Source organism: Gavia stellata, chromosome 3, assembly GCF_030936135.1.
Source record: "Gavia stellata isolate bGavSte3 chromosome 3, bGavSte3.hap2, whole genome shotgun sequence".
Lineage (NCBI taxonomy): Eukaryota > Metazoa > Chordata > Aves > Gaviiformes > Gaviidae > Gavia > Gavia stellata.
Genome location: NC_082596.1, coordinates 52,217,962 through 52,234,557, shown reverse-complemented (window position 1 = coordinate 52,234,557; position 16,596 = coordinate 52,217,962). Strand labels below are relative to the sequence as shown.

General features: G+C 43.3%; 1 protein-coding gene across 1 annotated transcript in view; it reads left to right on the top strand.

Moving 5' to 3' along the window:
* Nucleotides 1-16,596, top strand: part of CABLES1 (Cdk5 and Abl enzyme substrate 1) — a 74,910-nt gene that overhangs the window by 43,248 nt on the left and 15,066 nt on the right. The window contains exons 4-5 of the mRNA XM_059815282.1: nt 5,675-5,752; nt 16,162-16,261. Coding sequence (XP_059671265.1) covers nt 5,675-5,752; nt 16,162-16,261 — 178 coding nt within the window. The remainder of the gene's footprint in view (nt 1-5,674; nt 5,753-16,161; nt 16,262-16,596) is intronic.

The window sequence follows — 16,596 nt, the reverse complement described above, 5'->3', positions numbered from 1 at the left end:
GAACTGTTGACTTAACTATTGTCTGGCTAGCAGCCTATTATTGTCTTCACAAAAATACATGTGGAATCAAACTCTGAAAAGCAGCCCTGTAATTTTAGTCTGTTTTGTGCATAAATATATGTATGCTCTGGGGATTTCTTATAGCAAAAAATACTTATTCATAAGATATGCAAATTCCACAAAGAATGAGTAATTTCTGAGATGCGTATATAAAATACATCCATAAACTTGATAGAGATATTACCTGCAAAAAAAAGAATAAATATTTGATTTGTGAACTCTGTTCTCCATCTGTTGCAAAAAAGTATTTGTAGGATACATCCTAGCATTTTATCTTAGTTTATATATCAGCCATTACAGCTGATAATATAACTGAATATTTTTCTTGCTAAGAAAACAGTGAGTAAGCTTCTGTTATTCAACTGGCTTCTTATCTTTATCAGCAGACACAGTTTTCCAGAATATTTCCATAATAATAATAAAGATCCCTTTATCTAGAAGACAGATACAGTAAGAATAAGATACACAGTTTTGGAAATGCTTTTCATCCTGTGGACGAAGAGTCACAGCAATATTAGCTAAAAATAAAATGCAAAGTCAACACTTTGTGTCACCCCTAAGGCCAGCTAAGTCTAGCAGTAAGTAATCTGAGCACATACCCTGTTTTTCCAGGGGTCTGGATGCTGTTGCAGTCACTGAAGTTAATAGGCATTCTGGATGAAAGGGATCTGCTTTACGTGTTCATCCTAAAATCAACAGAGTTTCTGGGTACCTTAAGACCTTTAAAGCTGGTGTCCTCCTTGATTCCCTGCGACATGGAGGAGCACAGGTATTGCAATGAATAGAAAACCCTCCTGGAGCTCCTTCCCGTGCCCGGGACCTTGTCCCAGGCGGCTCATGCATGGTTGTGCAGGAAGCAGGTGCTGAGTCAGGCTCTCCGAGCTCTCCCCGAAACCCTTGACCCTTCTGTTGCGGCATGACAGCCTTTCACTTAACTTGAGGAACCCAGCTTTGAGAACATTTACACAGAATGTATTTTTGAGTGGTGAATTTGATAGCTGGGCTTTAAAATAACTAGCGCTTTCAGTAATTGTTTCACTTGCGTGTGAATGTGACTGTCACAGCAAGGAAAACTGCAGTGTGGATGATAGCTCGGGGCTCATTTCTCTGTTAACTGCCTTATTTGCAGCTCTCAACCTGTAAAGTGAGGTGTCCTTGTCCTGCAGCACTGAGAGCTCTTCCCCTCTGAGCCCCGGGGATGACACACGCTGAGCGACGATGCTCTGAGTCCAGCCTTCGATGCTCTGAGTCCAGCCTTCGGCAGTCCAGCGGTAAGGCAGGACTGGCTGTGGTTAAAATAAGAGTTCAGCTATTTAGGACAGAGAAAAAACACCTATACACAGACTGCAGCTTATCAGCCAGTCCTATCCTGTTATCCTATCCAGCTTCCTGTTGATGCTTCTGTGCACTGGTGAAACAGATTTCTTTGGATTTGTAGGACATGGCTTATTAAAGGAGCTGGAAAATTAGGTTTCCTAGGCTGTATTATCAAAGCAGTCTTGTAAAATAGTACAAAATAAATTTTCCCATTAAAAGACAAAGACAAGCCAGCCCTGACTTACTAATTAGCACAGGTAGCCACCAGTGTATGGTTTCACCCACTTTACTCATCAAGTTTATTAGTGGTATCTTCCATAAACTGTGAAGCAGAAGATTTCCTATCTAGGAGAAACAGGCCGCCAAACCGGCAACCTGAGCCAGCTGGACAAACAATTCAAGTTGAGAATGGGACAAGAACACTTCTAGAGTCATCCTATATAGCAGATATAAAAGTGATAAAACAATGCTCCTCTCCCACCCCCATGCCATTGCTTTCTCAATTTTTTTGCTAGTATACAGATCTAAGCCAAGGCCAAACACCACCTGTAGACTATGAAAGGTCTCTTTTGCTGCCCTTTTAATTGTGGAAATGCACTCTAAGAGGCTGACTATTCGCAGCGTCCTCACAGTTCATAATTACGCTCGGCGACCTTCCAACAAACCCAACTTGAACTTCGAAGACTCCAAAATGATGTCTGCTACCCAGACAGCATCCATGGTTTGTGTGTTCACCTTTGCATGCAGGGCAGCAAAGCCCTGGTAGTCAAATGTCATCTGTCAGGTATGAGAAAAGAGGCTACGGTATTCCGCATGTATATGGTACATATGATGTGCCTTCTGGTGCAACATAATCAAACCTAGACAGAGGCTAAAGAAAACAGACGTTATTCTTCAAGTCAAGCGAATTACTGATTCTGTTGAGAGTCTTGTGCTTATTAAGTTTTTGTAGTTTCATAGCATACACCTCATTAAAGAAATTGGAAGATTAGCTTTTACAGTCTCAGACAGTTGCACATTGTCAGAGCTCTCTTGCAAAATAGTAATTGCTCTGAACCATAGTAGTTAGTACAACTTCTGGGTGAAATGTGAGAATTAGAGAGTGAAAACCTTTTCATGAAGTAATTTTAAACATGTCTAGGTGGCACAATGGCAATCAGGGCATGTAAACGCACTCTGAGTCAAGCTGCTTCTGATGTTGGAGATAGCTCATTCAGAGCTGCACAGGATCGTAGACGCCCTTTGTTGAAGAGTTGAAATCTAGGAAAATGCTTTTCTCTCATAAACAATAATTCAATTTTCTTGAACAGCAATGGGCTTCCACCACACCTTCTTCTCCAAAGCATACTTTGTGACAAGTTCCTGGACTTTCTGCTCCAGCAAACCATTGCTGGTCCTCAGAATATTTTCATTTTCTGTGCATATCATCAGACCTCTAAGTAAAATGCTGGTTTAGGCCTCCGTGATGAGCTTCTGACCACTGCCTTCCCTGCTTCTCTTCCAGTCCAGTTCCTAAGGCTGTTTTGCACCAGCCCCCTCCAGCAGCTCTACAGCTGAAGTTTTGTGGCATCCTGACAGTGGAGGCTGTGGGCTTCTCTCACGCTCTGCCTGGCAGATCTTTACATAAAGAGTGTCCCCGGTTTATAGAAAGCGAGGCAATACTTGGGTCCCAAGGGAAAGAAATATGAAAAAACTAGAGTCTGGGCTGGTGCTTTTTATTTCCTTTCTGGTCTGATTCCTTCTGATACACACACCCAAGTTTTCTGTGGTAACTTCCCACTGTTGTCTCTGCTTGTGGACATGGAAGCACCAGTTTGTTTTTCTTGAAGTATTAAGATTGGGGTTTTTTTCTAGGGAGGTGTAGGGCATTGGTGGAAGAGCTATATTTCCAGAAGCAGCCAGAGGCAGTGGGGGGAATATGCTTAGTGGGTGCCGTGGTTTTCCGAATTCAAAGATGCTTTCTGATGTCAGCCTCGAAATCTGTGCCAAGTTTCATACATCAGCAAACAAGGCTTCCAGTGAACAAGCAAGCTGTTGTGAATAGCAACCATTCAGCAGTAAGCAGTGGCAAGCATAAAATTAATCATATGCCAGGTTTTTTTTGCTTGTGGATTGCCTTTCTCAAATGTGAAAAATTATTCCCTCCTGCTCTATGACTTACTGCTGCACCATGAGACTATCTTATAGGATCTGAGATACTTACCGTAGGTAAGGGGTGTTACAGCATTCAGACAAACAATGAAATCATACTTCATCTGCTGCAGGAGAACTTCCTAATGCTGTATGCATGTTTATTATTAGAAACCCTCCTTTATTAAAGGGTAAGTACCACTTCGCTTTTAAACATGCTTTTAAGGAAGAAAATAGGATTGCTGTAACAGAATGATCCAGGAGAAGGAAAATTGATCATTCTGCATTTTTCCAAGCATTACATGCAGCAGCTCTCTTGGGGTTCTAAACCTTTTCCAAGAATGATGACTAAGTTGGTCCCTTAAGGAAACAGTGTTTTAATAAGAGCGTAACTGGTACGAGATTTATAGGTGGGTTTTGGACAGTAAAGAACAAAATAGCTTGCTAGGGTTTGTTGTCCATCTTTGACCAGTGTAGGACACAGGATGAAAAATTCGGTGAAATCCTCACATACAGATCTGTGGCACAGAACATCAGAAAAACCAATGTTGGGGAACAGAGCAAGGAAGTGCAATAGGCCTGACAACCAACCTAGCAGTAGGTCCTAGCATTTGGACCACAAGTGGAGATTTTTAGAAAGGTAAAACATCAGTAAATTCTAACAGTAATCAGATTAGATAATGGAACAAATTGCCATCACCGTGTCTTTAGAGGAATTTGAGGGGATGCAGCCTGTTGGCCAACTTCAGAGGGAAGAAGGGTGTTTTTAGTGTACGTTGTACAATTGTACAATTGTTCATGTCCTAAAGGTAATAAGGAAAGAGGGTATATTTACAAATGATCAGTTACTGGCATTTTATATCTTACATCTTGATCAAGCTTCCCTTTGTTTCTTGCCAATCTGCATCTCCCAAAACTACAATAATGTAGCTATTGGCAGTCCACGCAGTTTTATGGAAAGTGGGTCTTGACCTCAAGGTGGTTTTGACGTTGCTTAATGATACGTCAGAGCTTGATGGCTAAAGGTAATAGAGTGGCTGTAAAACAGATAGGTTGCTCTAAGGTATTTTATTTAGTGCCACACAGTGACGTTGCAGGTGATGCAGAGATTTGGAGACTGGTTAAAAATACAAGACGTTTGCTTGAAGAGTGGCCTGGATTCTGAGATAAGCTCTGTGCAGGCAGATAATATATGCTTTCATGTAGCCAAATCTTGAGCTACCTGCCCATAAGGAATGCAAGCCAGCCATGCTTACAGGAGGGATTCAGCCCTGACAGTTAGTGACTGAGATAGACATGGCGCTGGAGGAGAAGGGGTGAGGAGCAGTGGGATCACTCATGCCTGAGTGTCGGTGCAACATCATCATCAAGAGAGCTGATGTGATTACTGAGCACAGAGGCTGGCGGGTCATTAGGGCTAGGCACTGATCTTGAAGGTAAGACTGAAAGATGTAATGTTTATATCTGCCATCTGTGCAACTGCTGAAGCCAGTCATACTGCCCAGAGACCAAGAAGGGCAATGGGGAAAAACTGGAGGAAGGCTGAAGGAGGAACCTGGAAAACAGTGAAAGGATCTGAAAGCTTATGATAATAGCAAACTTTGACTTCATCCATGAATCAGGCTGTTTCAGGAACAGGAAGCTGAAAATCAAGGGAGTCCTTTGATTTAGCAGAGAAGGGTCATGACGAGCAGCTGGAAATTCTTGTCTGATAAACGCAGACTCCAAGTCAGCCACAGAGTTGTGGTATGTATCACCTGGGTTGCTGTTGGATTTGTCTGTTTAGTTTCAGCCGTAGTGATGAGTTGTCAGAACGGCTCCTTGCCTCTCTGAGTGGACTCCTTTCACTAGGACTCCTTTCACTAGAAAAACATCTATTCTGGATTCCAAGTAACATATTCAAGATAGTCTTGCTAGAAAGCCTGTAGAGGGGATGGGACTCCACTACTGATTCGCTGTGTAATGTATGGCACAGGCTTCAGCACTTCTGTAAAGACTCAGTAGCACGATACCCTGCCCGTGAGATAAAAAAGAGGAGGGAGAAATCATCCGTGGTGGAAGTTTTATGATTATGAATTCCTCAATAGTAACGTGTCTTGCTTTGCTTACTGTGGTCGGATTTTTAAATTTTAGTCTTTGATTTCTTTTATTTTCTTTTATATTTTAGAATAGTCCTTATCAGCAGCAGAAGATCCTTCTGTAGCATATTTTCAGTGCTGCCATATCGAGACTGTACCCAAGTCGGGTATGTATATTTATACATGTACTACATAGTTTTTCTAGACCTGCATGTAGACCTGATAACAGACAACAGCATGATGGAGGCTAATGTTTTTACATAGCTGCTCTGAGAAGAGGTAAATGCACTTAGATATATTTGCCTTGTGGAACATGACCAAGTTAAAACTACAGCTCTCAGTCGCTGGTTTATTTATATGTGTTGTGGTATCTTTGCTTATTAAACTGGAGAAAACTACCCCCCTGAAATCAATGTTCTTGAAAAATGCACTGTTTCTATTGTTTCTTCTGACTTCACTCATCTTTGACAAAACAAGTACTCTAGACAGCACAACTTTTATTTTGTAAGTAGTCTTGGCTTTCTCAGTCTGCCATGCAAACATGGTGCTACTGTATCTAGTTTTCCAGAACTATAGAGAAATACTTGTATTTAAACATAATACCTTTTTATTGTACATTTAGCCATTGGTCAGATAATTCAGTCAGATTATTTTGGCCATAATACCATACAGGTTCTTAGCTGGTGTAAGCAACGTCCGTGGAGCTGCCGTGCATCCCTCAACGTGCTGAGACACTAGACCTCTGATAGAAGAAAAGTCTTTTCAGATTGAGGCAGTTCTCCAAAGACTGAGAAAGCTTTTTGCTCTTCCACTGAAACTGCAGAAGTGGAAGAAACTGGATTTGGCTAGGAGATGTCTGGCAGGCTCCAGGGCACGGCTTGCTTGGGTGCCTTCAGAGGTGCAGTGCAAGGCTGGGAAGGGCAGTGCTGGTCGGCTGCAGCTCTGTGCCCCTGGGGCAGAGGAGTAAAGCGTGGCCACTGCGGCCACTAGCTGGAGAGCTGAGAGTTGCCTGTAGTTGGGCTTCGCGCAGCACCTGCAGGGGACAGAATTTGTGGGAAATATTCATCTGGCACACTGAGGTGGATTTGAAAGACCCTCAAATCATCTAGAGTCAAATTTATCCAGTGCATAAAAGACTAATTTGGCTCGTATTTTTCAGCCATCTATTTAATTCTGGAGAATGATTTGCCACAAGCTGCTTGTGCATCAGTAATTAAAAAAAAGGGAGATTATTTTTAATGCACAAAGAAAAGGAGGCACCTTTGTAGGAGAGTTGACTTGCTCTCCTGTATCTTACAGTAATTTTTTTCCCTTAATTAAACTGGGGTGACACATCAGGCAAATTCTTGACAGACTGGCAGCTTTGTTCGTTCTTCTTTGGTATTCATTTGTGGTCATTGCCCTGTGGAAATTGCATCTTTATTGAAGATTGAAATTTTGAAATGCTGATGGCTGGTTATACCTTCTCAATCACAGCAGTAATGAGCCCAGCTGCAAACCTAAATATTATTTCAGCATGTGATGTCTTGTACCATGCTTGTGCAGCAAGAAGGGCATGGGATGAGAAGGTAGCAAGTGCCAATACAAAACAATCCGGCCCTGTTCCCTTTGCTAAAAAGCCAAGATTAGAAAAAAATGCCCTCTGTCTTTCTTCCAGAGCATCAGAGGAAGAGAGAAGCAATTCAATGGCACCTCCTTCCAGGAACAGCTAGTGCAAAGACAAAGAACAGATGAGGCAGTATAGCATAAACTGTAGCCACTCTGTTCGGGCTGCACAGTGCTTGCTTACTTCGTTGCACATTTTGGATGTGTGGTAGGAGGGGGGAGAGACGCTGGTACCCTTTTGAAGTACTGTAGTGACAGCATCCTTTAGCTTTGCTTTCTCTGAATCTCTGGATTGCTGATGTCTGTCCCCAGGCAAGATGTCCTAACTGGTTTATGTTCTGCAAACATTACTGAATAGTTTACAAAAAGAAACAAATTGTTGCAGGGAACCATGGGCACATCTGCAATTAGACTGGAGTAAGCCCTGGCAGGAGCAGGAGAGTGGGGTGGACGTGCATGCAGGGGGGACTGTTCCATGTGAGAGGAGCACGTGGTGGAGCTGCCTCTGCTTCTCCACCTCTGCTCCGATTTGCGGGTACTGTGGCCAGTGAGGAAATCTCCAGGCACAGCTGTGTTTTGGGGAGGCTTCCAGCCCCCGTTATATTGTAGGCAGCACAGAAGAGCTCCACTGTATCGATGCTGGCAGCTAAACTGCACTAACAGATCCATTTTAAAAACCTGTCTGAAAGGCAGTTCCTGCAGTCACAGCTAAACTCTGTGTACTTGGCCAGCCAGGGTGGATGGGGCAGCGTCACCCCTTACCAACGAGGTGCAAGCAATGTACTCTAGACTGTGGCCCTTGCTTGCCCACCCTCCATGCTGAGGTCAAGCTACAATAGCAAGAACCCTCCCCAAACCCCCAAACTGTGTTTTTTAAGTGGTTGTACAAATACAAATGGAGGTCTGAGGGGTGCGAGGAGGAGAGCCGTGGAAGTACATGAAAGGATGAAGTTTGAGCTGTCCCCTGAAATATGGTTCCCAAATCTCCCCTCCGGCAGCTGGGCAGCTGCCAGATGACCGGAGTGCAGCTGGCAGCAGGCTTTTGAAGGGAAACATACTCCAAAGCAGTGCAGAGGCTGCCGGTGATGAATGGTAGGTTTTTCTACCTGTGGTTTCAGAAGGCTGATCTGGTGGTACTTGCTGGGGCTGAGAAGGAAGGACACCGTGTGCTGGGGGAATGACTTTCTCTAGTTTTCTCTGTTAACACTGAAGAGAAGCGAAAAGTACAAAGCAGAGGGTGACATGGTGGGGACAAAAAAGTCATGAACAGAAGTAATCACTAGAGTTTTCTGTCCTCAAAATTTTGTCCGTACCTTGTATCTGATGGAAACCTAATGCTTTAGCTTATAGTGCTTTTGTGCAAGGGAAAAGGGGAGAATTAAAACTAAATTGACAAAGGTTTTGAGATGTGTTATCTCCTGCTGGAGTCACTGAGAGGTAGGTTCTTCTGTGGATCTGGGCCATAAATTCTCCTCTCCAGGTCTGGCTACATTAAGATTGCTGGCATCTTTGCTGGTGACATGAAGACGGGCACAGCTTCACCTGTTCCATGGCCAAGAGTAGGGTAATGACAGGACCAGAGCTTACTTTTCTTGCCCTATCTAGACCAGCAGAGCAGAGCAGCTGTGAGAGCAGACATAGCCAGGTGAAAGCAATGTAAGGAAGGCTATACTGCAAGTCAGGAGCTGAAAGAGGCACTGAGCATCTTGCCTGCAGGCTTCCCTTGGCCCCCAGCATCCTGCAGTGTTACAGCCCAAAGTCATCAGACCCTATGCAGGGTTTAGTGGTGGCTAAGGGCAGTGACGAGAGGGTTGCTTTGTACTGAGAGCACTGTAACAGTGTTATTGCCTCTGTTATTAAATTAACAGACACACACACAAACTCTTGTTATCATTACAGGCTGATTGATCTGCAGAGGCAGGTAGCACCCACAGGATCCAGCAACACTGATAATGTTGTCTGAATACTTGGCTTTGATTACATTTTTATGAAATACAAAGTCATTGTGTGATGCACAGGTTAGAGGCAAGGCAATTCAAGTGCTAGTGGTGGTACTGCAGGATCAGTTGTGCAGTTGCTACTCTTTTTTTTAATGTATTGGAAGTCTTCATGGCTAAAGGGTATTCACGATCTGAATTCTTCTGCTGAACAAAATCTTGCTCACCTGTGAAACACACATTGTGTTACCACACAGATATTTTGCAGTAAAGTTTACAAATAAAACACATGCATGAGGAGATGGAGCAGTGACTACTGAACTTTTTTTACCATTGTGGAGAGATACTTGTGCTTTATAAAAATTGTTTCTCCTCTCCTTTCTCACCATTCACTGATGTTATACCATGGATCATGTTCACACCCCAGTATTCTTTAATAATACTTATGAAGTTGAAGCATTATATGTAATGTTTATGCTAATACTATTCTTCAAGTTCCTCTTTATTATTTAAATATAATACTGCAAAAGATGGAAGAGTTACTTTGTGAAGGGTATTGAAACTGGATTTCTGGCTCAGCATCCACTTTATATCTTCCTTGTGGGAGATGAGAATTAATCCCCATCTAGTTCTGCAGATAGGCAGAAAATGGGAGGTAATGACATTTATAAGAGGTTCGCTTTGTGCAACCCCTGAGCTGCTGTGGCACACACCTCCTTTGTCAAAGGTTGTCACGGTGGAAGCTCACAGCAAAGGGAGTTGAGCCTTGGTGCTGTTCCTCTTCCAGGACAGGGGGAGATGCCTCAGGTCACTAGGAAATAGCTGCCCCAGCACACATGCAGTCAGCACGTGCATGTACACACGCATGCTGACCTGCTTTAGCACCTCAGAGGGGATTCGTGTCATGGCAGACCAAAGAGTGGAGCCGTTTGCAGATGCATTAAACAAGACTTGAAGGAATTACTCATTTGGAGATGGGCTCCAGATGGTTTGAGGCGAATTGGATTTCAGCCCTTTGAGACAGGAACTGGGGATCAGACACAGCAGATATTAGCCTTTTAGCCATTAGGCAGGTCATGCTCCAGGTGCACTGTGCATGTCCCCAGAGAAGAATTGTTACAACCAGGCTCTCCCTTGCAGCCAGCACAGGGAACATGCCCACCCCACTCCCAGCACGGTCTGTGCAAGGGTGCTCTGTGGACCCTCCGTGTGACCCCAGCGGGGATGGAGAAGGACCAGGTTCAGCTCTGCCTCCAGGTGGCTACCCTGGAAAAGGCAGATTTCCTGGGCAGGGGAAGAAGGGAACCCATTCTCCATTGCTTGCCAGCTCTTGGAGCTTCTCTAGGCACCACTTCTCCTTCAACTTCCAAGGAGATGGTACAACTCTGGCAGTCCTCATGGATGTTGTCGGAGTTGCTCCATGGGCCTGCAGGACATGGTGGCCTGCAGAAAGGCTCTGCATATGCTTGCTGCCAACTGAGAGCTATCCAGTTCTTATTAGTATTTTCAGGTGCCTAAGCATTTTCAAAAAAGGCGATGGCAATGTATGTCTGTCACTGTTAGAGGTGTTATAAAGGAGGATGAAGGTATCGTATTGTCTTTCCCTCCAGGAGAAGAAGGTAGTGCAGTTAGTTGGGCTTATAGTTCTGTTGTGTTGTGGGTTTTTTTCTTTGGCAGGCATCATTATGGTTCATAATTTAAAAATATGTTTTTGAAAAGGGACTTTTTAAGCTTGTTTTTGTTACTGGCAAAAACATTCACAGATTGAAATCATACCTATTCTAATGATATTTTATTTTGTGATGTTATAAGAACATTTTAAGAGCTGCCAAGTTCCTGTGAAGTCCCGCCCAGAAGATGAATCTAGAGGACCCAGGGGAGGAGGAGAGCTGGCAGTGTCTCACGAATGTGGGACTGCAACACGGGTAGTCTTACATTCGACTCTCAGCCGCTGGGCTCGCAGTGACTGGCTGCCATTGGGGCTGGAGGTGATGAGCTACAGGACAGAAAATCCAGAGCATCAGATAGTGCATGTCCTTATAAAACCAGCCAATTCACCTGATCTTTTATTCTTCATGGCATTGAATTCATTAAGTGGTTAGAAACTTACCTGCAGGAGGCATAGCTGCTGAATATTGCTGTCTTGACAAGAATATAGGTATTCAACTGACTAAACTTGCCTCCAGTTAAGGGAAATAATGCAATATGAGTAATCGAATGGATTGAATGCCGGGAGACAGACCGTTCTTCTGAAGTAAAGCAGCAAGTCGTCAGATAAAAAGAATTTCTGTCCTCAGAAATGCTACAAACCAGCTTCATCCAGTTTCTAAAGATAAATCACCGCTGAATTTAACTTTGAATTTAACTAAGTGCTGGCCAGAACGCTAGTGAGTTCAATGATGCTGAGGGCAAGAGGTTTTCAATACCATCACCCCAAATAACATGTAGCCACAACGATCAATGAGTCCATAGGCCAGGCATTCCCAACGTCCTTCGTTACCTAAACTCTGAAATCTTTGTCTTCAGTGTTTAAACTGGGTAAGAAAGTCATATGCAAAATGAGGCAAAAAGCAGCATTTAGGTGAGGTTGTCTCACATGCCGCACCCCTGCTGTCAGTTATTTGTCAGGGTCAGGTAACAAGCATTGCAGTGAGTGTGGAAAACAGGAATATTTACAGGAGAAATGAGAGCATCTAAATTGCCATATGGATAGTAGCAATAAGCACACAGCAAAGCGGGATACTCTGTTATATCCTTCAGATTTGTTACCCAGTTCCTCGCTATTCTTCCCCAAAAGATTTTGTATGCCAGGCAATTTTCATTAAGTCATCAATCTCGAGCACTTTTTCTGAACATTTTTCATTCCGTAGGCTTGGGGAAGAATAACTATGTGGTTTTAGCCTTTAACAGGGAAACTGAACTATCCCTGCTTTTCTTTACCATTGCCCTCTTTCCTTGCTTCTCCCAAATCGAACAAAATCCAAAACCAAGTGCATAATTAGCTTTACAGAAAGACATGTAATTCTGGGGGTTTTTTTCCTGCAACAGGACATTTCAAAACTAATCATCCCATATATGAATTTTATAGAGTCTCCATTGCTCATTTTTGTGAGTTGCCCTGTTCCCTTAGACTGAAATTAAGCAATGAATCTGCAAAAGCTAATAGGTTTAAATTTTGAACTTCTACTCTCAGTTGGGCAGAACATCAGGAAAAGAGCTGACATGCTGACACCTGAATATGTTTGGAGAGCGAAAAAGGATACTGTCTCATTAGAGCCACCTTTCCAGGAGCTTTTCCACCTCCTCTCCCTGTAAATTGCCACTGGAGTTGTTGTTCTAGCAACACTAATGGCAATTAGGATCTGAAAGTTCTCGCTCAATTAAAGCAGGCAGTCTCAGGCAGCGGGACATCTGCTGCTGGACTGGCTGGCAGCATGTCTTTTCCAAAGCTGTCATTGTCCTTGTCCCTATAAACAGAGATGATAAGTAGAAATTATTTACAGTGACAGATAAGAACAGTATCTTTTCTTGATGTCTCATGGACCACCTTTGCTTTTAGAATAAATCTTCACAGTCAGGAATCACTAAGCATGAAACATAGACACAAAAGGCTTACATCTCTAAATAACAATTATCAGATTCCTTTTTGCAATAAGCAGAAGGCTTGTTCATGTATCTAGACATCTATTTAATATTTAATGGATTCGTAAATTATTCATAGGTTAAAGTGTTCAACTGTTGCTGTCATTTAAAGAGCAAGTGCCCAGCAGGAGTCTTGCATGGGGCTTTGTAGATCACGTCAAAATATAACATTTGATTCATCAAAGAAATGTTATACTTCCAAAGGTAATAGCATCCAATTTATATTCTGTTTATCCTGGCCTGACTAATAAAAGACACGGTGAGATTTCCTGTTTTGATTCTTATCTTCCTGCTCAGTAAAACTTTTCACTGTCCCACAAGAAGTTTGGGATCCCAAGTCACCTGCTACTGTTCCAAGAAAATCTGTGAACTCTGTTAGGTGAAGAAACTTTCATTTTTTTCTGTAGTCCTGGATAACTAAACCAATATGTTTTGTTATGAGTGTAGTTTGTAACACTGCTCAGCTTTCTGGAAATGGCATGCACAAATAGAATGTATAGAGCTTGACATTGATGTAAATCAGGGTAACTCCCCAGACTTTGTCATAAACTGGAATCTAGTTTCTTGCCTCTAAGGAAACATCATCCCTGATCTCATTTCCTCAAGCTTTCCCTGCTCAAATAAAGTGAAGGTAGTAAAATCAAGTTCCCACTATTTATTTTTGCTTTTCGGTGTCTGCTTGAATCCCTTGAAAACTTTGTTAAAAAGCACTTTTGGAAAATAAAACAGGAAAATCAAAAATGAGGAAGAGGAGGAAGGAAGTTTTCTTCACTTAAAAGCCTCTTTGGCAAGGACCATCTTTCCTACTCTGCATTTTGTAAGGACTTTTTACTACTGGATATTGCTTTGTGCAGTTCCTCAGTCCCATCGGTAATCTAAATAACTCGAACACAGTGAAAGCTTGAATTTTTTTTATATAAAGTGCCTATCCTCCAAATGCTCCTGCCCCGCGGGGCACATTGACCGTGGTGCCACGCGAGGGCATGTGTCCTGAAGAACTTGGTGGTGGTGGTGGTTGGCAGCCCTGGTACAGTGGCTGTACCCAAACAGCCGTCCTGACTGTTCCCCAGACACGACTCACCCGTTTGGAGAGGGCAAAGTGGAGGCATCCCCCAGGTCTTTCCTAGGTGGTCTTGGGATTTTGGGGGGTGTGGGGAGGAAGCAGCTGTGCTGGGGCTCGTCCAGCAGCAGGGTGGCAGCCCTTGGGCTTGCTCTCCCAGCAAGAGCTTTGCTGAGGCATTTGTGAACTTTTTGTCTGTAATACGAGGGAGGGAAAAAAATCAAGGCTTGTCCTGCAAAAACTTGACTAGCTTGCTGTTGCTCGTAGTGATAGGGAACTCAAGAAGGATACAGTAAATTTGCCTAGGAATTTCTTATTAGGTGTTCACCGAGATCTTTCACCAGTGAGAGGAGGATGTGTATAAGCCAGGATGAGCATTTCCATTTATACGCTGATAAGAAACTGCATTGTTTAGTAGTGATTTTCCTCAAGAGAGGGAGTTTAATTCTCTGTTTTATGGACAGGTTTCTCTCCAAACAGTAATATTGAATTACTCTGTTTTACAACACAAGTAATGATATACTGCCTAGAAATATAGAGCACATGTAGAGGAGGGGAAGATCCTAAGTAGCCCTTGCAAAACACCTAGGATGAGGGAGAATGACTGTGATGTTGTTCACAGGGTCCTGAAGGTAGAGTCTTTAGAAACATCAGAAAGATGGGAAAATGGAGGCATTAATGTCCATCGATCTTCAGCTAATGTCCAGGAATCGTTCCTGTGTGTGCTCACATGTGCCAGCTGACCCTGCTCCCTGCTCCCAGAGCACTGATTTTCAGTCCCCAGAGCTGCTCGTCTTTTTTTAAAGCTGCTGTGCTGACTCTTCAAAGGGTGCCGGATTTTCATTATATGAATTACAGAGTTACTTCTCCTTGTCTGTTAATTGCATGGAGAAATTTCTCTGTGACTTGTTTTCAAAGTCATAACGGCATTATTTCTTACTCTATGTCTGTAAGGTTTTGAGTGGAAGGAAACTAAACTGTTCTGATATTATTTCAGGTAATTCAGATATGTGTTTTCATTTTTGGGTTTGGGGGCTTCTTCAGGTTGTGTGTTTGTTTCGTAGGTAAGACCTGCTGAAATAGTTACTATTTGTCATTTATGAGAAATAGTTCCTTTAAGCACGTTTTGTGCAAGAGCGGAGAGGCTAATTCCATGCCTCTGACAGAGGGTTATTTTTATGTAATTATTTGTCCAGCCCCTCAGTAACATGATATCAGGAAACAAGAATGATAATGTGACACTGTGTTAAGTGAACCCGAATCAAGAAACTAAGAGGACTTTGTTGGGATTAGAAACTTGATACAGTCTTTTCCTTTGTCACAGAAGTATGTTTTCCAGCAGATAGCCGTGTTGGATTTTTCCAGCAGTAAGGTACATGATGTATTGGGGACTCACCAATTGCCATGTTTCAGAGAAATAAAATGAGTGACATGTTGGAAAGGGAAGACAAGGAAACAGGGTGTGCAGAGGCACAGTAGGAGATAGCCCAGCCCTGCAATCGGGTGAAGAGCCTGCAGGGCTTCTTCCTGCCTCAGTGTCAGCATCTCTCCCACACAGATTTTTAAGCACATACTTGGACCTCAGTGGAAATCAGCCAGGAAAATATTGCAAGATAAATACTCTGGAGTTGTATACAGCTGTCATTTGCGGAGCACAAATTTGCTCATAGTCTTTTTTACCTTCACTCACATTTTGATCATGAGGCTAAAGCATGGGATACAGCCTGGTTGTCTCAGGCATCTCATTTACCTCCAAGTGTAAGATGCAGAGTGGGTCAGTCCTTCTAAAGTAGATCCCCAAGTTTCCATTCCGAGGCGATGGAGAGCTGGGTTTCTCTGCCAGCCTCCAGCAGGAGGGTCACTGGGCTTTGGACACTTCTGCGCTCGGAGGAGCAGGAATCCCTCCTGGAGGCTTTCACAGGCAATCACCTCTATCCGACAGCATAGGGGGACATGGGTATGTACTCTGGGAGCGTCTGTCTGCTGGATACATGGCAGTCAAGTTCAAGCTAGATTGTTGGATCTCACCTGAAGTGTATATGATTTCCAGTTCCTTCCCAGTGTCAGGTTCTGTCAGAGACACCCAGTGATGGGGAACCTTGCTCTGCACCATGGGTGGGGTATGAGGTGCAACCTGGAACGAAGTGGGGGTTTTCTCTATAATGTATTTTAGACAACACAGGTGCTGCTGCCCATAGGAAAAGCTGTCTGGTCTGTGCATTACATTGGCATGTTTGGATTAATGCCGCTACCTTATTTCAGCATTGGTTGGTGGAAGGTGAACAAGGCGTATGTATTAAGAGCTGTTTCTGCTCTGGTTTCTGTTCCCCAGGGATATGAAGCTGGACAGTGGACGCCAGTGCCATTCTACTGGAGTGTGTCTGAAAGAGATAATTGGTCTTGAAGGTGTGGAGCTCGGAGCGGACGGGAAGGTGGGGATCCTTCAGTTCCTACTCCCTTAGATTTTATATAATAAAGAAAAAAAAAGTCTTAACTAATAACAAGCACAAATATAAACATAAATTATAACGTGCAGCGTAACACAGTAGTTAAAGCACAGTATGTGCAAACTGCAAATAAGCTTAGCAGAAATTCAGGAGGACTGCCCAAGCTGTCAGTGCAAACAACTCTGTCTCCTTGAAGAAATTTGCCTCTGGCAACATCTGAGTCTGTAAAACATTACTGAATCGCGCAGCCTTCCCCTGGCTCTAGCAGGAGGTATCACTGCAGAAAATATTGTCAGGGGCTTGAAAATAATTTCTGGTGA